Raw genomic sequence first — 23,972 nt, forward strand, 5'->3', positions numbered from 1 at the left:
AGAAGTCAGCCCAATGTGATTTTACTCAATAAACCGTGATAAAACCAGTTAGGCTTCAGTCCGATTGTTCTCATTATTCTTGTGATTGGTCTGAATAATAATAATTGTTTTATTATCTCTTTTATTAATTAAACATGAGATTAAGTCAACTAAACATTCAAAAATGCATTACAAATACCAGTGACTGGTGCTAATGGTTGATACAGTTTGCTGCCAGCGTCCTAGGAATCAACCAAGGACCTTCTTAAAATATACGATGTTCCGAGTAGCGCAGTTTTTTTGCAGTTCCGCTGGTGTTTATTGCAGGAAGCTGCAATTTGTGGGTGTATCTTGTAAAATTCTTGGACATGGTGCCAAGTGCCCCGATGACAATGGGTATCACTGTTACATGCTTCATCCATAGCCATATAGTTTCGATGGCCAGGCGATATTATTATATACATTATTCTATCAAACATATTATTAATAATTTATTATTATTAATCATCAGTCAGCCAGATGTTCCGACTGGGTTTGGCACTTTTGTCTACCTATTGGCTATTACGAATGACCTGGGATAGGCAAATCTGGTATCCTTGCAGGATGGCAGCAGTTTAAAAAATTATTAACTATATTAATACTAATAATTCGTGGGAGGGAGGATTGCTCCGTGTGAGTGGCAGGCATGCAGCTCCACATTCAGGCACTTCACACGCGAAGTGGAATTTTGCATGCGAATGGAGGTCGCTCCGCCGCTTGTGCAGCCCGATTCCGATTGGACTGCAGCCCGGTTCTGGGTTGTGATTCGCGGGTTAGGGAGCCCTGCTTTATGTATCTCGCATTTCCATAGACCCTTCCATCCCTGAGTGTATGGACGACGCTGAGCCTCGTGCCTGGAGGGGCAAGCATTCAACTGAGGGAACGGAGTTCTTTGTTAAGCCTAAAAAAAGTTAATTATCCTTCTCACATTTCCAAGAAAGATGGGATTCCATGTTGAAGCCACGTTCTCTTGCAACACTGATGGAAAGATCACACCCAACATAGAACTGCCGGCTGTTATGGACTGCCTGATTCGGACAGTGAGGAGGTTGGGGAGGAACCTGGGCCAGTCCTGGAGTCTGGGGAAGGCTCTGAGGAGGGCTCTGTGTCGGAGGCAGAGAGGGGGCCAGGGCCATATGACAGTTGCCTTCGGAGCTGGACATCAATGGGGCAGAAGAAGATCTGGAGCCTGTTCCCAGTGTGCGCATGCGCAGAGTTGCCAGACGAAAGGAACAGCTAAAGAATAAGGGTCGACTTGGGAGTAAGGCCACAGGTGGACGGTGAATGGCCTCTCACAGAGGAAGTAAAAGAGGAGCGAAAGGGGAGTGGAGTTTGCAGGAGACAATGAGTTCACTTAATTGATTCGTGACTCTCCAAGACTCCTGGCCAAGTTCTGCAGAATATCAGCCTGGCAGCTCTCCCAGCCAGATAAGGTCTGTGATTGTAAATCCTCCCTTGAAAGACTTGGCTGGATGTGAATGAGCAGAAATCACAGTCAATTAATAAAAGGGTTTTTTATCGGGACCAGGAGTTTCCTTCATGCTCTCAGGAAGCCTCGGTCAGAACACCTGCCATTGGGATCTCTTGACCAACATTTGAGTGGATCTCTTTGGATCAGGAGTGTCCAACCTTGGCCACTTTTAAGACCTGTGGACTTCCAATTCCCAGAATTCCCCAGCCAGCAAAGGGGAATTCTGGGAGTTGAAGTCCACAGGTCTTAAAGTGGCCACGGTCAAAGAACCCTGCACTATGCGATCACGATTTTTTTTTTTTAACTTTCCAACACAACTGATATACTACAGTGGAATCTGACTTGGCAGTCACAAGTCTGCAGGGATTTGCAAACTCACAAAAACACCCCAGTTAAAGCTAGGTTAGATTTCCCTCCTTCCAGAAGTGAGTTTTCTCCTCTACTGCTCAATGGTACTGTATAACAACGGTCACCAACCGGTGCGAATTTTGGCAATCTGCAGAAAAATTATTTGCATTTTTTATATTGCAGTATATACTAAAATGATTTTTATATATTGTATATATTATATTGCACTAAATACTAAATATTTTTTAAAAATCATATTTTTAGTCCTTGGGATTTAAAATTATGAATTTAGTGGTCCCTGAGGTCTGGTGACCCCTGCCATATAGGTAGCCCTTTGACTTACAACCACAATTGTGTGCAAGAATTTATGCGGATAAGTGAAAGCTTTGTCAAGTGAGTTTTGCCCCATTTTACGACTTTTCTTTCCACATTTTTTAAGTGAATCACTGCAGTTGTTCCTAATCCGGTTGTTATGTGAATCACTACAGCTGTTGGGTTAGTAATTTATTTGTTTGTGTGTGTGTGTGTCTTCCTTATTGGCTCAGCTTGTCAAGAGTTCGCAAAAGGGGATTACGTGACCACAGAGCAATGCAACCGTCGTAAATGTGAGTCAGCTGTCAAGCAACAATGTAAACCACGTGACCATGGGGATGCGGCAGAGGTCGTAAGTGTGAAAAATGATCGTAGCTCACTTTTTACAGTGCCGTTGTAACCTCGGTCACTAAATAAACTGTTATATGAGTTGGGGACTACCTGCAGTGCGAGGTTTCCCAACCGTGGGCATTTCCAGAAGTCTGGACTTCAACTCCCAGAATTCCACAGCGTGACCATTGATGAGAATTCTGCAGATCCCTCTACACGGCCCTCAATCCAGTTTGACACCCCTGGGCTCTTCTTACAAACATCCAGTATACGGAGCGCCCAGGATTTCTGGAGGCAAACTTTCCCACTGCTTAATCGTCCTCACTGCTACGTCCAAGTGACCCCCCTTTTGCAACCTCCACCAAAAATCAAAACAAAGATTCGCTTAACAACTCTGTGACTCACTCAACAACTGCTGCGATTCCCTGAACAACCCTTGCAAGGAAGTTTATAAAATGGGGCTCAACTCCCTTAACAACGGTCTTGGCTTAGCAGTGTAAATTTGGGGCTCAATTGTAAGTCAAGGACTCCCTGTATTTAAGTTTTTCTCTCAAATCCTTTTTCGGGGATAAGGGAGGCCCTTTCCTTCCATGGGTGTGCAACAGCTGGGTGCAGTCGGACCGATTTGAACACTGCTTGTGAAACGAGCGACTTCTGGAAGTGAGCATTTACATCCCAGGCGCCGTTGATGTGGCTTCATAAGACAGCGCCACAATCTCAGGCTTCTCAACCCGAAAGAGAAGGCTCCAACATTGCTCTCCAACTCTTAACCATTTATTAGCTTTAGAAAGGGTAAAAGGTTTGCCGTTAGATCTTGTTGAAAGCAGCTATGTCAACACTCTGCACCTGCAAGGCAAAAGACAGGCGTGAGAAACTTTGCCCAGGGCAGACCTGGAGATCCCAGGCGCCCAGACGTTCGGGTAAAAAGAGACTTCGGTAATGGATGCCTAAAAGAAACTTTGGCCAGGACGCGCGTGGTCAAAGGTAATGAACGGTGCACATTTGAGACTTTTCTTTCCCGGGTTCAATCAGAACAGAGCTGGAAGGGACCTCGGAGGTCTTCTAGTCCAGCCCCCTGCTCAAGCAGGAGACCCTTGCCATTTCAATCAGAATAGAGCTGGAAGGGACCTCAGAGGTCTTCTAGTCCAACCCCGTGCTCAAGCAGGAGACTATGCCATTTCAATCAGAATAGAGCTGGAAGGGACCTCAGAGGTCTTCTAGTCCAACCCCCTGCTCAAGCAGGAGACCCTATGCCATTTCAATCAGAATAGAGCTGGAAGGGACCTCAGAGGTGTTCTAGGCCAGCCCCCTGCTCAGTCAGGAGACCCTGTGCCATTTCAATCAGAATAGAGCTGGAAGGGACCTTGGAGGTCTTCTAGTCCAGCCCCCTGCTCAAGCAGGAGACCCTATGCCATTTCAATCAGAATAGAGCTGGAAGGGACCTCAGAGGTCTTCTAGTCCAACCCCCTGCTCAATCAGGAGACCCTATGCCATTTCAGACAGGTGGCTGACTACTCCCTTTTTAAAAAATCTCCAGTGCTGCAGCTCCCACAACTTCTAGTGGCAAGTTGTTCCATTGGTTAATTGTCCTCCCTGTTAGGACGTTTCTCCTTAATTCCAAGTTGCTTCTCTTCTTGATTAGTTTCCATTTGTTGTTTCTTGTCCTGCCTTCAGGCGCTAGGTAAAATAAGTCAACCTCCTCTTCTTTGTGGCAGCCCTTCAAATACTGGAAGGCGGATATCCTGTCACCCCTACTTTTTCTCTAGACTGGCCAAGTTCTGCCATTGTTCTTCCTATGTTTTGGTCTCTCGTGCCCTCCACAACTGCCTCCATTTCTTTGATTCTTTGGACAACCATTTGTCTGCAAAGGTACCGGTTCTCCTGCTTGAGCGGGGGGCGGGGGGGGTGTGGACTAGAAGACCTCCAAGGTCCCTTCCAAGCCTGTGATTTTGTTTTCCCCATCTTTCCTGAGCAGGTTGAGCAGCGTAGGAATGGCTTCTGGTTTCCATTTTCCATTCCTGAAAATATCACCATGCCGAAATAAAACATTAACTGCGGTTTAAAAGCTGCTGAAAACCCGTCAGGCGCGACTGCAAGACTTCAACCCTGAGGGCACCAGTGGGGAGGGGGATTATTTGGGGCAAAGCTCAGCAAAAAAGGACAGCTGTGACGGGCCCCTTGTTGGGACTCGGGAGTTCGACAACTGTGCTAAGCCAAACTCTGGCCTTGATTTGGTGTGTCGAAGGCCTTAATAAAACAGCATCAAAATAAAGAAGGTTTTACTGAGTGTGTGTGAACTCTGGGACCAGAATCCTATGCATGAAGCATTTTCTCAGGTTAACGTCAAGGGAAGGGATAATTAATCTCCCCACATGAGAAACTGGGACTCTTGTGGAAGGACGAACCAATAAGGTTGTGACGGTACATAGGCCCCCATTCATGCACAGCTGCAAATGGACAATAATAATAATAATAATAGCCTTCAAAATAAAATATCTGAAAATGTTAGATCAGGGTGCCTGTACCAAAGTTTACTAAACCGTTTTTGTTTAACGTTTTGAGATACTCTCGGCCTGCGTGACTGAATCTTCATTTTCATGTTGCTTTCCATTTTGGGAAGAAACCCCCTGCAATCTATATGGCAAGAACAGGTTTAACACATTAACAGAGTTGGAAGGGACCTTGTAGGTCATCTAGTCCAACCCCTCCCACTCAAGCAGGAGTCCTTGCGCCATTTCCGACAGAGGACAGTCCTGTCTCTTCTTGAAAGCCTCCAGGGATGAAGCTCCCGCAACCTCTGAAGGCAACTTCTGTTCCATGGGTTGATTGCTCTCCCTGTCAGGAAATCCTTCCTTATTTCCAAGTTGAATCTCTCCTTGGTCAGTTTCCATCCATGATTCCTTCTCTGGCTTTCAGATGCCTTGGAAAACAGCTTGATCCTCTCTGTGGCAGCCCCTCAAATATTGGAAGACTGCTGTCATATCTCCCCTAGTCCTTCTCTTCACTAAACTAGACATGCCCAGTTCCTGCAACCATTCTTCGTGTGTTTTACCCTCCAGTGCTCTCATCATCCTGGTTGGTCCCCTCTGCCCTCTTTCTAGAGTCTCTGTATCCTTTACAGATTAACAGAGTTGGAAGGGACCTTGTAGGTCATCTAGTCCAGTGTTTCTCAACCTTGGCCACTTGAAGATGTCTGGACTTCAACTCCCAGAATTCCCCAGCCAGCATTCGCTGGCTGGGGAATTCTGGGAGTTGAAGTCCAGACATCTTCAAGTGGCCAAGGTTGAGAAACACTGATCTAGTCCACCACCACCCACCCCAAAAAAGCAGGAGACCTTACACCATTCTGCTCTCCCTGTCAGAAAATTCCTCCTTATTTGAATCTCTCCTTGATCAATTTCCATCCATTGTTCCTTGCCTGGCCTTCAGGTGCTTTGGAAAACAGCTTGACCCCCTCCTCTCTATGGCAGCCCTTCAAATACTGGAAGATGCTATCATGTCTCCCCTGGTCCTTCTCTTCACTAGACTAGCCAGGCCCAGTTCCTGCAACCGTTCTTTCCAACCACTTTCTCTGCCTGCCCAAAATTTTCATTTTGACTGAAGAAGCTACTTGGATGAGTAACGAACCGTCTACGTTTGTATAAACTTTGTTCCAGTTGCCATGATTTAAACATTTTAAGATACTTTTTGGCCTGGAGGGTTGAATCTGCATTTACACCATCAAAATAAAAGCAACCCACGTGAGCCAGAAGGGCCGGATGTGACCCGGGAACTGTAAAATGCCCAGCTCTGTGAGAGTTATAACCCTGGGCATTGGGCCTAGGGGAGAAAAGATTACCAATCCCTGCTCTACAGATTATCAGCAGTAATTTGAGAGAACCTGCGGATCTCTGCAAAGGAACCTTTGGCACAAGTCCTCTACTCCAGGTATTCCCTGATTTATGTTGATTTCAAGGATTTTTTAACTAGCATTGGCAGAATTTTGGGATGGCCCATCCAAACAGGAATACAACCCCTTTGGAAAAACTTACATAATCTTCAAATTTGGTAATCTCCTCTTCCAGGATATCTGTCCCAACTTTGTCGTCCTCCACCACACACTGGATCTGGAGTTTCTTGATGCCGTAGCCCACTGGGACCAGTTTGGAAGCTCCCCAGACGAGGCCATCCATCTGAACCGTTCGCACAAACTCCTCCATTTTGGCCATGTCCGTTTCGTCATCCCACTGAAAACAAGGAAGAGAGGGGGGGGGGGAGTGAGAAAGCTGGACCTCAAACTCACAGCTGGCAAAGGGGGATAAAATCAAGGAAGCTTTGTATGCAGAAATAAAGGGTAAATGAGCCAAAAACCAACTCGCAAATCAGAGAAAACAATTGCTTCCTCAAAGCAATTTGAGAGACCGCCTTCTGCTGGTTACCTCCCTCCGTCCCATCAGATCGCATAGAGTAGGCCTCCTCCGAATTCCATCCGCCAGTCAGTGCCGACTGGGGACTACGCGGAGGAGAGCCTTCTCAGTTGCAGCTCCGACGCTATGGAACAATCTCCCCGTGGAGATCCGCACCCTCACCACCGTCCAGGCCTTCCGCACGGCCCTCAAGATCTGGCTATCCCGTCAGGCCTGGGGATAAGACTTTACTCTCGCCCCTCCCGAATGTTGAATGAATGTTGGCTTTTTTTTATTGCTAATTATTTTTATTCACATTTTCTTTTTGTGTTCTGTCCTGCACTCCCCTCCCTTTTTATTGTAAGCCGCCCTGAGTCCCCTCAAGGAAAAGGGCGGCCTATAAATGCTTAATAAAATGAAAAAAAAAAAATGAAAAAAAATGAAAGGACACCAATTTAATAATTGCATGCAAATTAAGAGTCCTCTTTCGGGCTCAAGAAACCAAGAGAGGGGATAGGGATCAAAAGCACCGTGAATGCATTTAACAGGTTTAACAGATTAAGAGTTGGAAGGGACCTTATAGGCCATCTAGTCCAACCCCCTGCCCAAGCAGGAGACCCATCACCGTTTCTGACAAATGGCAGTCCACATGGAGGGGGGGGGGGCGGGTGAGCGTGGGGCGGGCACGCGGGAATGCCAACCTGGCCTTCAGCCCCAAAACCTCCCACTTACCGGCTTGACATCCAGAAGGATGGAGGACTTGGCAATCAGGCCCGGCTTCTTCGACTTCTTCTCGGCGTACTGCTTTAGCCGCTCTTCCCGAAGGCGGGCAGCTTCTTGGTCCTCCTCTTCCTCGTCGCTGCCAAACAGGTCGATGTCATCGTCTTCCTCGGAGGAAGCGGCGGCTGCACCGCCCGGGGATTCTTCTTTGATGGCAGCGGAAGGGAGCACCACCTTCTTGCACGGCACGGCCAGGGGCTCAACTTTCTTCATGGGCGTGACGTGCTTTGTGGAGAAAAGGAGGTGGTGAGCCTCACCCCGAAAGCCTTCCCAGGGGGAAGCCTCAAGAGCATCCAACCTACCACTGCCCTACCCCCCAGGAGAACTAATTGGGGTAGCGCAACATTGCTCGCCAGGCATCTGGCTGTGGGGGTCAAGGCCAAGATGACCATTAAATCAGGGGGTTGGACCTCCAAGGTCCCTTCCAACTCTTCTATTCTATTCTATCCTATTTCATTTTATTCCAATTCCATTCCTATTCTTTCCTATTCTATTCTATCCCTTTCCTATTCCAATTCTATTCTATCCCTTTCCTATTCCTATTCCAATTCTATTCCAATTCCATTCCTATTCTATTCAATTCCATCCCAAATATTCTGCCTTCTATTCTTATTCTATTCTATCCCTATCCTATCCCTTTTCTATTCCAATTCCAATTCTATTCTTTCCTATTCTATCCCTATCCTATTCCAATTCTATTCTATTCTATCCTCATCCTATTCCAATTCTATTCTATCCCTTTTCTATTCCAATTCCAATTCTATTCTTTCCTATTCTATCCCTATCCTATTCCAATTCTATTCCAATTCCATTCCTATTCTATTCAATTCCATCCCAAATATTCTGCCTTCTATTCTATCCCTATCCTATTCTAATTCTATTCTATCCCTTTTCTATTCCAATTCCAATCTGTCCTATTATATTCTATCCCTATCCTATTCCAATTCTATTCTACTCCAATTCCTATTCTATTCTATCCCTATCCTATTCCAATTCTATTCTTTCCTATCCTATTCCAATTCTATTCTATCCCTTTCCTATTCCAATTCCAATTCTATTCTATTCTTATTCTATTCTATCCCTTTCCTATTCCAATTCTATTCTATCCCTTTCCTATTCCAATTCCAATTCTATTCCAATTCCATTCCTATTCTATTCAATTCCATCCCAAATATTCTGCCTTCTATTCTTTCCTATTCTATTCTATTCCAATCCTATTCCAATTCTATTCTATCCCTTTCCTATTCCAATTCCATTCCTATTCTATTCAATTCCATCCCAAATGTTCTGCCTTCTATTCTATTCTAAATATTCTGCATTCGCTTCTATCCGTTGCTAAGGCGGCCTTGGAAGGAATGGGCCTCGGATTTTAAAAAGCACGACTGCAGTCTACAAATGGGCAAAGCAATGGACGTGCATAGGACTTATTTTTAAGCACATTTTACCTGTGTGGGTGGAGGTGGGGAAGGATGGTGGGAAGCCGATGCCCTTTCCAGCACACTCAGGCGGCACTCCAGTTTGGAGATGGCCATTTGGAGGTTGGTGACCACTGAAAACGGGAAGGGAAAAAAAAAGATTGTTAAAAGGATAGGATGCTACGCTCCGAACCCCCTCAACCTATTAACTACGACCGAGTCTCACGGCGGGGCTACTCACCACTACGAAGGTGTTGGTTGTCTGCCTCCAAGTTAGCAATCCTGGTGACCACCTCATTTTGGTCTCCGGCTGGCCCTGCGGGGGAGGGGCCGCTGGTGGTCTGCAAGAGACAGCGAGGACAAAGAAGGGGGAGGGAGAGGCGGTGAGGCCAGGCCAAGCGCTGACCTCGACCAGGCCCACAGACAACCAAGCCAAGCAGAAGCCACGAGAGGGAGATGGACAGGGGAAGACGTCCAGAAAGCAACTGGGAACCAGTAAAGAGCACAAGGCAGCTTTTAGGGGTTTGCAAAGGGAAGGGGAGATGGGATTCTTGGATACCCAGGATGGGTTTCCTTCTTTTCTTAAAAAGGTGTTTATAGAGAGGCGTAATGCATCTTAGAATAATTACATCTTGCCATTGGTCTCCGGATGCAATTCAAGGTGTTGGTTATTACCTTTAAAGCCCTACATAGCAATAGCAGTTAGACTTATATACCGCTTCCTAGGGCTTTCAGCCCTCTCTAAGCGGTTTACAGAGTCAGCATATTGCCCCCAACAACAATCCGGGTCCTCATTTTACCCACCTCGGAAGGATGGAAGGCTGAGTCAACCCTGAGCCGGTGAGATTTGAACAGCCGAACTGCAGAACTGCAGTCAGCTGAAGTAGCCTGCAGTGCTGCATTTAACCACTGCGCCACCTACATGGCTTAGGACCAGCATACCTGCGAGACCGCCTACTGCCACATTCCTCCCAACGGCCGGTGAGATCCCACAGATTGGGCCTCCTTCAGATGCCGTCAGCTAGACAATGTCGGCTGGCGGCTCCCCGGAGGAGGGCCTTCTCTGTGGCTGCTCCGACCCTTTGGAACGAACTACCCCCAGAAATCCAGACCTCACCCACTCTCATGGCCTTCAGGAAAGCTGTTAAAACCTGGCTATTCCGGCAGGCCTGGGGCTGTTGACCTCATTGTTGAGGTCCAGCCCCGACTGAAATGAATGTATCTGTGTTGTTTTTAACTTGTCTATTTTATTTTTATTTTATTTCCCCTCTCTGTAAGGCGCCCGGAGTCCTCCGGGATTGGGCGGCCTATAAATAAAATTAAACTTGAACTTGAAACTGAGCTTGGTTCCTTCCTTCCCTTCCTTCTCCCCTCCCTCCCTTCCCCTGGGTGCCCTCTTGAGCTTGATTGTTATCTTGCAGATGTTTCATGACCCAACTAGGTAACATCATCAGTGACCTTCCTCCCTTCCCTCCCTTCTCCTTGGGGCTCTCTAAGCTCAGCTGGTTTTTTTGCAGACATTTCGTGACCCATCTCGGTAACGTCATCAGTGGGAGATGGGGATTGCAGAGAGGACGACGACTGTGGGGTCCTTGAGCCTCTCTGAGCTTGGTTGTGTTCTCGCGGCCTTCCACGACACAAACTAGGCGATCTCAGAACTGATGCTCAGAGAGCTCCCGAGGGCCGCACATTTCAACCCTGAGCTGCAAGCGTTCTCCCTTATGGGTTACTTGGGGAGGACACGGAGGTTCATCATCTTCAGCTGGAAAGTAGGAACTCCACGTTAAGAAAGGAAGCACAAAAACCCAATCCTGTAATAAAATCTCACAAGGGTCGAGAAATACCTTTCCTTATTCAGGTTGGACAGAGCATCTGTCCCTTCTTCATAGGATCAAAAGAAGTTCTAAAGCAGTGTTTCTCAACCTTGGCCACTTGAAGATGTCTGGACCTCAACTCCCAGAATTCCCCAGCAGTGGTTAGGACAGTGTTTCTCAACCTTGGCCACTTGAAGATGTCTGGACTTCAACTCCCAGAATTCCCCAGCAGTGGTTAGGACAGTGTTTCTCAACCTTGTCAACTTGAAGATGTCTGGACTTCAACTCCCAGAATTCCCCAGCAGTGGTTAGGACAGTGTTTCTCAACCTTGTCAACTTGAAGATGTCTGGACTTCAACTCCCAGAATTCCCCAGCAGTGGTTAGGACAGTGTTTCTCAACCTTGTCCACTTGAAGATGTCTGGACTTCAACTCCCAGAATTCCCCAGCCAGCGAATGCTGGCTGGGGAATTCTGGGAGTTGAAGTCCGGACATCTTCAAGTTGACAAGGTTGAGAAACACTGCTCTAAAGAGCTTGGCTGGAAATCTTACCAGCTATTGAGTTCAAGGCAATTTTGGCTTGATTTTATCATATATTTTTTTGTAAGCAGAAGGATTTTATTTATTTCTCCGGCCCTTCACAACGTAGCTACTCTGGCCAAGCACAAAAGCAGACTTGTGGAGCCCCCAAAAGATTCAAATGGGGGTGAGGGGGGGGAGCGCTATGCGAGATATTAGCAGCGCAAAACTTTTCACGTGAGCTGAAATCACTCTTCCATCATCCTGTCTGGGAAGGGATTTCTGCCAGATTTTTTTTCATGGGGGGAAAATCTACCTGGTTGTTAAGCATCCACCGTCGGGCACGGGTTATCCTTGACTTACAACTAATTCGTTCCGCGACCGTTTCAAAGTTACAACGGCACCGGAAAAAGTAACCTACGACCGTTTTTCAGGCTTAAGACCGTTGCGGCATCTCTACGATCCCAATCTGGACATTTGGCAACCGATTCATATTTAGGAAGGTTGCAGCGTCCCCAGGAATCATGTGATCCCCTTTGGCGGCCTTCTGACAAGCGAAGTCAACGGGGGGGGGGGGGGGAGCCAGATTCATTTAACAACTGTGTCACTGACTTAATAGCTGCAGGGATTCACTTAACAACTGCAGCGAGGAAGGGTCAAAACCCATTCAAAAGGGTAAAAAGGGGCAAAACCCATTCAACAAATGTCTCGCTTAGCGACAGAAATGTTGGAGTCCATGGCGGTCGTAGGTTGAGGACTACCTGTACAAGGGACTTTTGAGTTTGATTTTTGAGATAGAACGATGTCGCTGTGTTTTGTGCATTTTGACACACAAAAGCGCCCGGATGTTAAAATTAAAATTCTCCCAAGTTAAAAAGGTAAAAGTTCCCCTCGCACGTATGTGCTAGTTGTTCCTGACTCCAGGGGGCGGTGCTCATCTCCGTTTCAAAGCCGAAGAGCCAGCACTGTCTGAAGATGTCTCCGTGGTGGTCATGTGGCTGGCATGATTAAATGCCGAAGACGCACGGAACGCTGTGACCTTCCCACCAAAGGTGGTTCCTATTTTTCTACTTGCATTTTTTGCGTGCTTTCGAACTGCTAGGTTGGCAGAAGCTGGGACACGTCACGGGAGCTCACTCCGTCACACGGCGCTTGGGATTTGAACCTCCAAACTGCTGACCTTTCTGATCGACAAGCTCAGCGTCTTAGCCCCTGAGCCATGAGGATATGACTAATACAACGTCTCTAAAAAAGGGAGGGATTATATGACAGCTTCAAAAGTCAAACGCTCAGCCCTCCCAGAAGGTGCCTGGAACCGAAAGGCCAAAAATGCATAGAAATGGCACACTGGACAGGACAGAGTTTTCCAAGCAACACAACAAGAGGCATGGAGGACTCCCGTTAAACTTCCATGCCGGCTGGGACAGAGACAGACAGACGGAAGGAAGGTGATTGCGTCCCTTCCCACAAGCGACTTACAGCCGCGCGACCCTTGCGCTTCTTGGAACGAACACCAGTGGCTTCCTGAGGGTTTTGCAAAACTGTCTTGAGCTGGAAAGGGCAAGATATATAGATATATATTTCTTGGTAAAATAATTCCACCATGATTGAGATTCATTCATGCAGTACAGTGGAAGGGGAGTGTAGCAGAAGCCTCACTATCTGGAATTAAAAGGATTTTTAAAAAAAATACTTTCCCAAGTACCAATATGCTGAGAGCAAGGAGGCGCGGAATACAGGGAACAGCTTAAATCTCAAAGCAATGTCCTCTTTAAATTAGAAAATGCTCATTATTTGGGACTGGAACAGGCTACCCTGTGACTCTCAAACGCTGAATCTGCCTGCGGTTATGCTATTTAAGTCAGGGGTCTCCAATCTTGGCCTCTTATTTAAGACTTGTGGACTTTAAATCCCAGAATTGAAATCCACAAGTCTTAAAGTGGCCAAAGTTGGAGACTTCTGATTTAACGAGATTCCTTTCCACAATACAGAGAATTATAACTAGAAGAATGAATGAAGCTTTGCTTGACTGGCTGTTCTCCAGGCAAGACACACTAGGATGGCATTATGCAACATCTATGCATACACAGAAGTATTTGGTGAGGCATGTCGTAACAGAATTAACCAGAGTTGGAAGGGAGCTTGGAGGTCTTCTAGTCCAACCCTGGGTACCTGAGAGACCGCCTCCTGCCGATTACCTCTCTCAGACCAATTAGATCGTACAGGTTGGGTCTCCTCCGGATTCCATCTGCCAGCCAATGTCGGCTGGCGACTCCCCGGGGGAGAGCCTTCTCTGTCGCAGCTCCGGCCCTCTGGAACGAGCTCCCTGTTGAGATCCGGATCCTTACTACCCTCCCGGCCTTCCGCAAAGCCACCAAGTCCTGGCTGCTCCAGCAGGCTGGGGGGGGGGGGGGCTGAGAAGCATCTACCTCCACGGAAATTGTGAATGTTGGTTTTGTTTTTAATATGTTGTCTTTGTCTCGTTTTCCCCCTTCCCCTTGTCCTTTGTGAGCCGCCTGGAGTCCTCCGGGAGTGGGCGGCATACAAGACAAATAAATAATAATAATAATAACCCCCCTGCTCAAGCAAAAGACCTTATAACATTTCAGACAAACGGCCGCCCAGTCTCCCCTTAAAACCCTCCCGTGGTGGAGGCACCCACCACTTCTGGTGGCGAGCTGTTCCACTGGTTCATCGTCCTCACTGTCAGGAAATCAATTTCTCCTTAGTTCTGGGGTTGCTTCTCTCCTTGATGAGTTTTCCCACCCACCCGTTGCTTCTTGTCCTGCCTGGAGGTGTGACTTCTCTGCGAAAGTCCTGCCCTCCGGAACAGAATGTCCCCCCCCCCCCCCCCGTAATGGCTTTGGCCTTTTTCCCAGGCCTGGCACAGGGCATCTGTGAACCTCTCTGGAACATTTCTCAGTGCTGGCTCAGGTTGCTCTGCTTGTGCCTTTTAAGTTTACAAGCACATATTGGTAAATCACCCAACGTCTTTATGTAGCTGGGTAGCCTTAAAAAAGTTACTATTATTACGTATTATGGGAGATGGATTTGGGCTGGAAATGTTCCCAAGCGCTGAAGGGAATCAGTTCAAGTGTTTTAAAAGCAGCTGCTTACATATACCGTATTTTTCGGTGTATAAGACGCACTAAGATTTCGAAGAGGTAAGTATGAAAAAAAAAGGTTTTTGTCCTCCCTGGCCCACGGGAGCACTTTGCAAGCTTCTTTTTTCACCGAAACGGGGGCATTTTCCTTTTCCCCCCATCCCTGCTGAATCCTGCAGAATGCTTTTGGGGGGGGGGGGAGAAGGCAAAAGCACCCCTGTTTTTGTGACAAATGCCCCATTTTTCACAAAAATGGGACGTAAGGGTGGGGCTTCGGGGAAATGGCTATATTGAGTGTATAAGACGCACCAACATTTCCACACTCTTTTAGGAGAGGAAAAGGTGCGTCTTATACACCGAAAAATACAGTAAAAGGGAAAATTAACAATTACTCTTCCGTACAGGTAGTACAGTTGGACTGCAGGGCGATCCAACTGGTCAGTCCTAGAGAAGGTCAACCCTGGCTGCTCTTTAGAAGGCCAGATACTGAAGAGGAAACTCAAAGACTTTGGCCACCTAATGAGAAGGAAGAAGGACTCCCTGGAGAAGAGCCTCATGCTGGGAAGGATGGAGGGCAAAAGAAGAAGAAGGGGACAACGGAGAAGGAGGTGGCTGGATGGAGTCACCGAAGCAGTCGGCCTGAACTTAAACGGACTCCAGAGGATGGGAGAGGACAGGAAGGCCTGGAGGAACATGGTCCATGGAGTTGTGATGGTTCAGACACAACTTTGCAACTAGCAGCAGGTAGTCCTCAACCTGACGACCACAACTGAGCCCAACATTTCTACTGCTAAGTGAGGCAGTCGTTAAGTGAGTTTTGCCCCACTTTTACAGCCTTCCTTGCCACAGACATTGAGTGAATCACTGCAGTTGTTAAGTCAGGAATACAGTTGTTAAGTGAATCTAGCTTCCTTGTTGAGTTTGCTTTTCAGAAAGTCGCAAAAGGAGACCATCGTAAGTCCAAGCCTGTTGCCAAGCGTCTGAATTTTGATCAGGTGACCATGGGGTGCAGCAACAATCATGAGTAGGGAAAAATAGTCACAAATCATTTTCCCCCAGTGTTGTTGTGGTTTCGAGGGATCCCTAAACCACCAACGGTTGCAAGTACAGGTAGCCCTCCACTTACGGTCACAACTGAACCCCAAATTTATGTCGCTAAGTGAGAAACTCGCTGTGACTTTGGCACTTGCAGTTTACGACTTCTCTTGCCATAGTTGTTAAGTGAATCGCTGTGAAAAATACAGTACAGGAGACCGATTTGCTTGAGACTAGAAATATTTCCAGGGGTGAATCCAGCATTTTAAAAGCAAATCCTGACATTAAAAAAAGCTTCAAGCTTCACATGTTTAAGGTAGCTTGTATCCACCATGAAATATAATCACCAACTTAGCTGACAGTTCTCCAACTGTCACTTAAAAATAGAATATGGATATTTAATACAGAACATCTGCTATCCCTCTCTGTCTCCATCCATATCTATCTATCTATCTATCTATCTATCTATCTATCTATCTATCTACCTACCTACCTACCTACCTACCTACCTACCTACCTACCTACCTACCTACCTACCTATCATTTCTCATTCTATTATCTATCTATCACCTTTCTATCTATCATCTACCATCTACTTACCTACCTATCATCTATCTATCATCTATTATCCATCCATCCATCTATCGAACAAGAGGGCTACCAACGGCCGGCCTAATTCAGAGGCAGCCAGGGATAGGATGGGACAAAGGTACATACGGTCAGTCCTCGATTTACGACCACAGTTGAGCCCAAGATCATTGTTGCTGAGTGAGCCGCTTATTAAATGAGGTTTCCCCCATTTTATGACCTGGCTTGCCGCAGTGGTTAAGTATTTCATGGCAGGTGTTTTAGTAACGGGGTTGTTAAGTGAATCTGGCTTTATCATTGGGAGGAGGTCGCAAAAGGGGATGACGTGACCCCGGGATATCGTGGCTGTCATAAGTATGAATCGGTTGCCAAGAGTGTGAATTTTGATTGAATTTTGACTGCAATGGTCGGATGTGTGAAAAACAGCCATAAGTCACTTTTTTCCAGGGCCGTTCTAACTTTGGACGGTCACTAAGTGAATGGCTGTAAGTCAAGGACTTCCTGTATTCCTCGGCTGATGAAATATTTTTCTTCTCTTTCATACCTGACACCTAACTGCCAATTTGCCACCAGAGTCTCATTCAGGGACCATCCTAAACCGACTCAAATCCGCACACGTGCCAGGGATGTTCGCACTGTCGCATCCAATACAAGCAGTCCTCGACTTATAACACTTTTCACACTTACGACCGTTGCAGCATCCCCGTGGTCAGGTGGATCAGAATTCAGACGCTTGGAAACTGGCATGTGCTTATGCCGGTTGCAGTGTCCCGGTTGTGTGTGTGTGTGTGTGTGCATGCGTGCGTGATGTGATCCTTTCTCCCCCCCTCAACCTTTTGACCAGCAAAGCAGCAGCCAAATTGATTAACAGTTGTGTTACTACTTTAACAACTGCAAGGATTGACTCAACGACGGTGGCAAGGAAAGTCGTAAAACGGGGCAAGGTTCGCTGGACAACGCTCTGGCTGAGCAATGGAAATTCTGGGCTCGCTTATCGTCGTGAGTCGAGGATTCCCTGTAAAGGTGCAGCTTGGCTTTTTAAGAGAAGTGACAGGTTCCCGATTGGAAGCCCAAGAATGGGAAAGGGGTGGGATTTGGATACTGATTTTCCTCTTGATTTTGCTCAATTCAGCAGCATCTCCACAGGTGCAGCTGCTGGCTTGCAATGCTTAACACACCTGGAAAGGCTCGGAGGGAGGAAAACGGTCTTTAAATCAAGAGTCTCCGTTTCTGTTAAGAAAATACAGAAAAAGTTCTTGTTCTCTTTAAAAGTTAAGTATTAAATCTTTAAATATTCCCTGCACCTGTGTTAGACTCCAGGTAAGTCCTTGGCTTATGGTTGTTTCTTTAGTGACTGTTTGAATGCACCGAAAAAGTAACTTATGACCGTTTCCCACCCTTACGACTGCTGCAGCGTCCATTCATGGTCACGTGGGTGGGGAAGAGGAGGGAGGACTGAGGGGTCCTTGATGCTCTCTGAGCTTGGTGCTTTTCTTGCAGACGTTTCATGACCCAACTATGGAACATCATCAGTGCTAGAAGGGAGAAGGGAGGTTTGCAGATAGGGGGAAGAGGGGGAGGAAATGGAGGCCTGTGAGCTTGGTGCTTTTCTTGCAGACATTTCATTACCCAACTATGGAACATCATTAAGGAAGGAAGGACTGGGGGGGGGGGAGGGAGGGAAGAAAGGGAAGGAAGGAGAGAGGAAGGAAGGAAAGGAAGGAAGGGAAGGAAGGAAGGGAAGAAAGAAACAAAGGGAAGGAAGGGAGGGAGGAAGGGAAGGAAAGAAGGAAGGAACAAAGAGAAGGAAGGAAGGGAAGAAAGGAAGGAATGAAGGAAGGAAGAAAAAAAGAAAGGAAGGAAGGAAGGAAGGAAGGAAGGAAGGAAGGTCTGAGAGATATGCCACAGCCAGGAAAAAAATAAAAAGAGCGGAAAGAGCCAGCTGGTGAGAGAGCGTTCGGGTACTCACTCCGGCCAGTGACTTCTGGATATTCTCCCTTGCTCTGGCAATGTCGCGCAGGATGGTGCTGGCGCCGTTCTCCTGCAAACATGCAGAAAGAACCAAGTGGTGTGTTTTCCTTTTCTCGCTTCCTTTGTTTCCAAAGAGGCGCATTCAGACACAGGAGAGGCTCCCCCCAAGGGTGGCTCAAAATGAAAGGGGACCCGACTTTTTTAAGGTGCGCAACAGCTGGCCCATGGGGGAAAAGCAGCCCGCGTGAAAATTCGCCTGCTCAGCGCAAGGGCTGAAGCCGACTCTGACTGCGCTGCCCGGAAGGCGGGCGGCTGTCAGTCCGGGAAAGTTCCAGAGGTGGTTTTCTTAATTCGTTTGCGAATTTTAACGTTTCCCATGTCTTTCCCCATTTAGCGTATGGCACGTTCACATCACATTTCAACGAGTACAAGAGAGGAAAGTACAAAATGTGACACAGAAAATCTAAAAATACTGGACATATTTTGTCTACACCAGGAGCCTCCAACTTTAAGCCTGGAGGACTTCAACTCCCAGAATTTTAAGCCTGGAGGACTTCAACTCCCAGAATTTTAAGCCTGGAGGATTTCAACTCCCAGAATATCAAGCCTGGAGGATTTCAACTCCCAGAATTTTAAGCCTGGAGGATTTCAACTCCCAGAATTTCAAGCCTGGAGGATTTCAACTCCCAGAATTCTTTAAGCCTGGAGGATTTCAACTCCCAGAATTCTTTAAGCCTGGAGGACTTCAACTCCCAGAATTTCAAGCCTGGAGGATTTCAACTCCCAGAATTCTTTAAACCTGGAGGACTTCAACTCCCAGAATTTCAAGCCTGGAGGATTTCAACTCCCAGAATTCTTTAAGCCTGGAGGACTTCAACTCCCAGAATTCTTTAAGCCTGGAGAACTTCAACTCCCAGAATTTTAAGCCTGGAGGACTTGCTGGCAGGGGAATTCTGGGAGTTGAAGTCCTCCAGGCTTAAAGTTGCCAAGGTTGGAGACCCCTGGTGTAGATCCCCAATCTTTACGGCTTGGCAGCCCAGCAAGGGGTGGGTAAGAGGGGAACTGGCCCGTGCAAGCAGTTTACTACCTCTCGCCCAACATCAGCTGCGCCCGCTGGCCATCCTCTTGCGCAGCCTAGTTCTGAATGGGCCAGGGCGCAGTCGTGGGCAACGGGCCGGGGGATTGGCGTCCCCTGGCCTAGATTACGGAGATTGTGTTTTGCTTCTTTTGTCACAGCCAGGAAATGAATGAAGTCTCCATTGGAGACCCCTATTTTTTTTTTGCACTGTGTCGCTATGCGTGGGATAGTTTTGTCACAATTCAGTGTGGCAATTTGTCCCACTTGTAGAGGGCATCTGCACACCGTATCAGTGGCCAGTTGTGCATTTGGTTCGGTGTTGTTCATGTTGCACAGGGCTGATCAAACCCCAGGTGGGTTTCCCATGATGCAAGGTGAACTTCAACACTCTGTGTGTGGGTGTGGGTGTGTGGGGGGGGGGGTTCTGTCCGATGTTGTTTTCACCTTTTGTGAATGTTAACATCACCTTCAACAAGTACTTTAGCAGCAGAAATGCAGGTAGATCTCAACTTGCAACCACAACTTATGTTGCTAAGTGAGAGAAGCTTGTTAAGTGGGTTTTGCTCCATTTTACGACATTTCTCGCCACTGTTGTTAAGTGAATCTCTGCAGTTGTTAAGCGGGGTTGTTAAGTGAATCGGGTTTCCCCATTGACTTGGCTTGTGAGACGATGGCAAAAAGGGGAATCACGTGACCCCCCACCCCCACGGACACTGCAACGGTCGTTAAATACGAGTCAAAATTCAGCGTCTGAATTTTGATGGCCTGAGCATGGGGATGATACGACAGTCGTAAGTATGAAACACAGTCATCAGAAGGCTGCCAAAGGGTGGTGGCAGCAATAGTCATAAGTATGAGTCAGCAACCAAGCCTCCAAATTTTGATTACATGATCATGGGGGAATGCTACAATAGTCGTAAGTATGAAAAACGGTCACAAGTCAATTTTTCCGGAGCCGTTGTAACTTCCAAGGGTCACTAAATAAACTGTTGTAAGTCGAGGACTGCCTGTAGCCGGATGGGGAAGTTAAGTTCCATAAGCTTCCAGTAGGAAGCTGGAACCACTCAGGATGAAGACTGCACACCTATGCACAATGCACAGCTGGGATTCAGAGAGGGGTGTGTGTTTGCATCAGCCCATCTGCGACCTCCGCTTACCCATCAAACCCTTCACCCCATCGCTCTGGGGCAACACCTGTGGCTAGTTGTGCTCAACTCTTCATGGGTTCTCCTGCAACACCCCTATAGGGGCAGGGGGGGAGGAAACCACCCAAATTCTGCATTAGGCAGGTGAGGGGAACTATGCCCAGCCAAGCCATCCTTAGACCACACTCATGGCGCTGTCAGTAAAATTATTTGCCGTAAAAAGGGGGGCGCGTGCAAGACACACCACAAATGGCTTCCGCAATTCTATCGGTTTTCAGCCCAAACGCAAGTCAGTAAGTTCATTTGGGGAAACTTAGAAATGCAATAAAAATGTAATTTATCCCCAGGATATTCCGGCCAGCACTGCAAGATGAGTAATTTATTTGTTTTTTCTGTATTTCTATGCCGCCCATCACACAGGCATGCCTCTGGGTGGTTACGGGTATTGAATTTGGAAGAGGCTTAAATTCTGTGCTCCCAAATTTGAACAAAACTCTGCTTACATAAAAAAAAAGTGTCTATCAATCTTGTCCCCAATCAAGGACTGAGGCATTAAAACGAAAAAATGAGGGGGTGGGACAGGTAAAAAATACTGGAACAAGGAAGCAGACAAGACTCGTGATAGACTAGCTGTGAGATCAGAACAGGCTGATCTAACAATTATTCCACCAGGTAAGGACATGGGGGTGACAAACACTTTCTCCCTAAAGTGAGGAATAAAATGGATTTTTTTTAAAAAAAAACCTTTTTCAAAATATAACTGCAGTACAAAATTCTGATTGACACAGACCCTGAACAAAGCCCCACATATAAGGGGCTGCTTTAATGTGTTTGGATGGTGTCTCTTGTGTGGGGTCCTTGGTGGTTTCCTTGCAGACATTTCATTATCCCACTAACATCATTAGTGGGATAATGATGCTTCCCGAGAGCCTGAAGGAAACTCCTGGTCCCGACAAAAACCCCTTTTATGAATTTAGTGTGAATTCTGGTCATTCCCATCCAGCAAAGTCTTTCAAGGGAGGATTTACAGTCACAGACCTTATCTGGCTTGGAGAGCTGCCAGGCCGATCTCTGAGAAACTTGGCCAGGAGTCTCGGAGAGTCACGAACCAATTAAGCAAACTAATGGTCTCCTGCAAACTCCACTCCCCTTTCATTCCCTCTGGGAGGGGCCATTCACCGTCCCCCTGTGGCCTTACTCCCAAATCGACCCTTGTTCCTTAGCTGCTCCCTTCCTCTGGCAGCTCTGCGCATGTGCACACTGGGAATAGGCTCCAGTTGTTCGTCTGCCTCACTGATCTCTGACTCCGAAGTCAGCTGATAACTGTCAGATGGCTCTGGCCCTCTCTCTGCCTCTGACACAGAGCCCTCCTCAGAGCCTTCCCTAGACTCCAGGACTGGCCCAGGTTCCTCCCCAACCTCCTCACTGTCTGAATCTGCTGCCAGATCCGCTGGCAGGCCACAACAATTAGTGCTAGAAGGGAGCACTACATAGAACACTGATGCTATTCCCTAGTTGGGTCATGAGGCGTCTGCAAGAAAACCACCAAGTTCAAAGAGCACCAAGGACCCCACTGTTCAATCATGAACTACAAAGATTCTCTTCTGTTATAGCATCTTTTGAGTCGTGAGTATACAAGCCTAGGAGAACAAGACACTCACGCACACTTTTGCAATTTTCCGCACATAACCAGGAGAACCACTGAAAACCAGTAGCATCTGCATGGAGATGGGGCTGGGGTAGTGTGGGGTGGAAGCCTAACCAGAGGATAAGATTGCTCCAAAGTGGTTCTCAGGAGCTAAGACAGAAACAATAATAATTATCCCAAACTTGTTCCTTCTGCTGAGAACCCACAACGAGGTGTTCCAGGGGCTTATTTTATTAAGCCAGTTTCATTTAAATCTCAAACCAAGAATCCTGGCTTGTCCCGGAAGAGGGGGAGGCAACGGCCACAGTGACCACGCACAAATGGAGGGATTTATCCTATGTGGGTGGAGAATGAAGGAGCTGGTGTTAAACCAGAGGCCTTCAAACTTGGCAACTTTTAAGACGTGTGGACTTCAACTCCCAGAATTCTCCAGCCAGCAAAGTTTGGGGAGCCCTGTGCTAAAACTATTTCCGGGATTAAAAGCTTCCTGTTAACTACAGTACTCCGATATCTGTGAGCCAGAATCTCAGACTACAACAAATACAGGTAATCCTCAACTTACAACAATTCATTTAGTGACCGTCGAAAGGTAGAATGGCACTGAAAAAAAATATTATTTCACATTTACAACCGTTGCTGCAATTCCCAGGGTCACGGGATCAAAATGCAGGCGCTTGGCAACCGGCCTGTACTTATGATGGTTGCAGTGTCCCGAGGTCACCTGATCCCCTTCCGCGACCCTCCAGTCGATGGAGGAGCCGGTGTCAGGTTTCCTAAAAATGCCCGAATTGATTCATGAGTATCGAGCCAAGTTTCAAATACAAAACCAGCCATTTATTAGGAGCACCAATAGGCAAGGCCTTTCCGCAGTCGGATCTGAGCTTTGTTTCAGTTATCGCTGAACTTCACCCCTGTTCCTTCCCTCCCCTCCCTCGGTCTGTGTCATAAATCACATTCCCCAATGAGGTGCACCTCTTCCAAGCCTGCTGGCTACGCTAATTTGAGATCCGACTTTAGCCAAAAGTACGCGTGGAATACGCTTAAGAACCGGGGCCCTAACTTATCAACGGCGGTGATTCACTTAACAACAGTGACAAGAAAGGCCGTAAAACAAATGTCTCACTTAACAACAGAAATTTGGGGCTCAATGATGGCCGTAGGTCGAGGACTACCTGTATTAAGTGTTCAGACTGAATGTGACGTGTTTCAGGTAATCCTTGACTTACAAATACACCTTTAGCAACCAAAGTTACAATGGTGGTAAAAAAAAAAAAAGTGACAGGACCACTTTTTCACACTTAACGACCGTCGCAGTCTCCACAGGGTCACGTGATCAAAATTCAGGCGCTTGGCAACTGGCTTGTACTTATGACAGTTGCCGTGTCTCAGGGTTACGTGATCCCCCTTTTGCGACCCTCCGGCAAGCAAAGCCCATGGGGAAGGCAGATTCACTTCACAACATTGTGACAAACTTAACAACTGCAGCGATTCACTTAACAACGGTGGTGAGAAAGGTCGTAAAATGGGGCAACACTCACTTAAGAAGCGTCTTGCTTGGCAAAGGAAATTTTGGACTCGATTGTGATTGTTAAGTCAAGGACTACAGGCCTGTTACTCCGAGGGTTACTCGGGAATCAGGCCACCCCTCCACACACACACACACACACACACAAAGGAGCAGAACCCGGAACCGTTTCCTTGACTCTCTTTGAAGATGCCCCCCTCCCACTCTCCGGCCAAAGACTCAAAATTATTGGGGAGCTCAAACTTACCCGATTCCAAGGGTGACTTGTCAATGGGACAGAGTTAAAAATGGCCAGAGAAATCCTCTCTATGAGTCAAGTTACGATGCTGAGAACCGAGCAGAGAAGCTGCACAATTTGTACTCGCTGGTGGCGTTGGGGGGAAAATGGACCATTTTTTACATCAGCTCTTTGGGGCTTTCTCAAGGGGTAACCCTCAAAAGGGGAGCCGAAACTGGCAGGAGAGGCGGATAGAAATATTTTCCCAAG

General features: G+C 47.1%; 1 protein-coding gene across 4 annotated transcripts in view; it reads right to left on the reverse strand.

Annotated features, from left to right (window-relative positions):
- Window positions 1-3,237: 3,237 nt before the first annotated feature.
- Window positions 3,238-23,972, reverse strand: part of EEF1D (eukaryotic translation elongation factor 1 delta) — a 38,448-nt gene continuing 17,713 nt past the window's right edge. For 2 of the 4 annotated variants that reach the window (XM_087706620.1, XM_087706623.1), the window contains exons 3-9: window positions 18,088-18,159; window positions 12,871-12,942; window positions 9,301-9,400; window positions 9,090-9,193; window positions 7,597-7,869; window positions 6,511-6,705; window positions 3,238-3,325 (exon numbers count right to left, since the gene is read on the reverse strand). In XM_087706620.1, coding sequence (XP_087562746.1) covers window positions 3,287-3,325; window positions 6,511-6,705; window positions 7,597-7,869; window positions 9,090-9,193; window positions 9,301-9,400; window positions 12,871-12,942; window positions 18,088-18,159 — 855 coding nt within the window. In that variant the 3' untranslated portion in view covers window positions 3,238-3,286. The remainder of the gene's footprint in view (window positions 3,326-6,510; window positions 6,706-7,596; window positions 7,870-9,089; window positions 9,194-9,300; window positions 9,401-12,870; window positions 12,943-18,087; window positions 18,160-23,972) is intronic. The other 2 variants (XM_087706621.1, XM_087706622.1) reach the window with 2 other exon arrangements.

Source organism: Thamnophis sirtalis, unplaced genomic scaffold, assembly GCF_051295495.1.
Source record: "Thamnophis sirtalis isolate CommonGarterSnake01/CBP01778 unplaced genomic scaffold, rThaSir2_p1.2 scaffold_2, whole genome shotgun sequence".
Taxonomy (NCBI): Eukaryota; Metazoa; Chordata; class Lepidosauria; order Squamata; family Natricidae; genus Thamnophis; species Thamnophis sirtalis.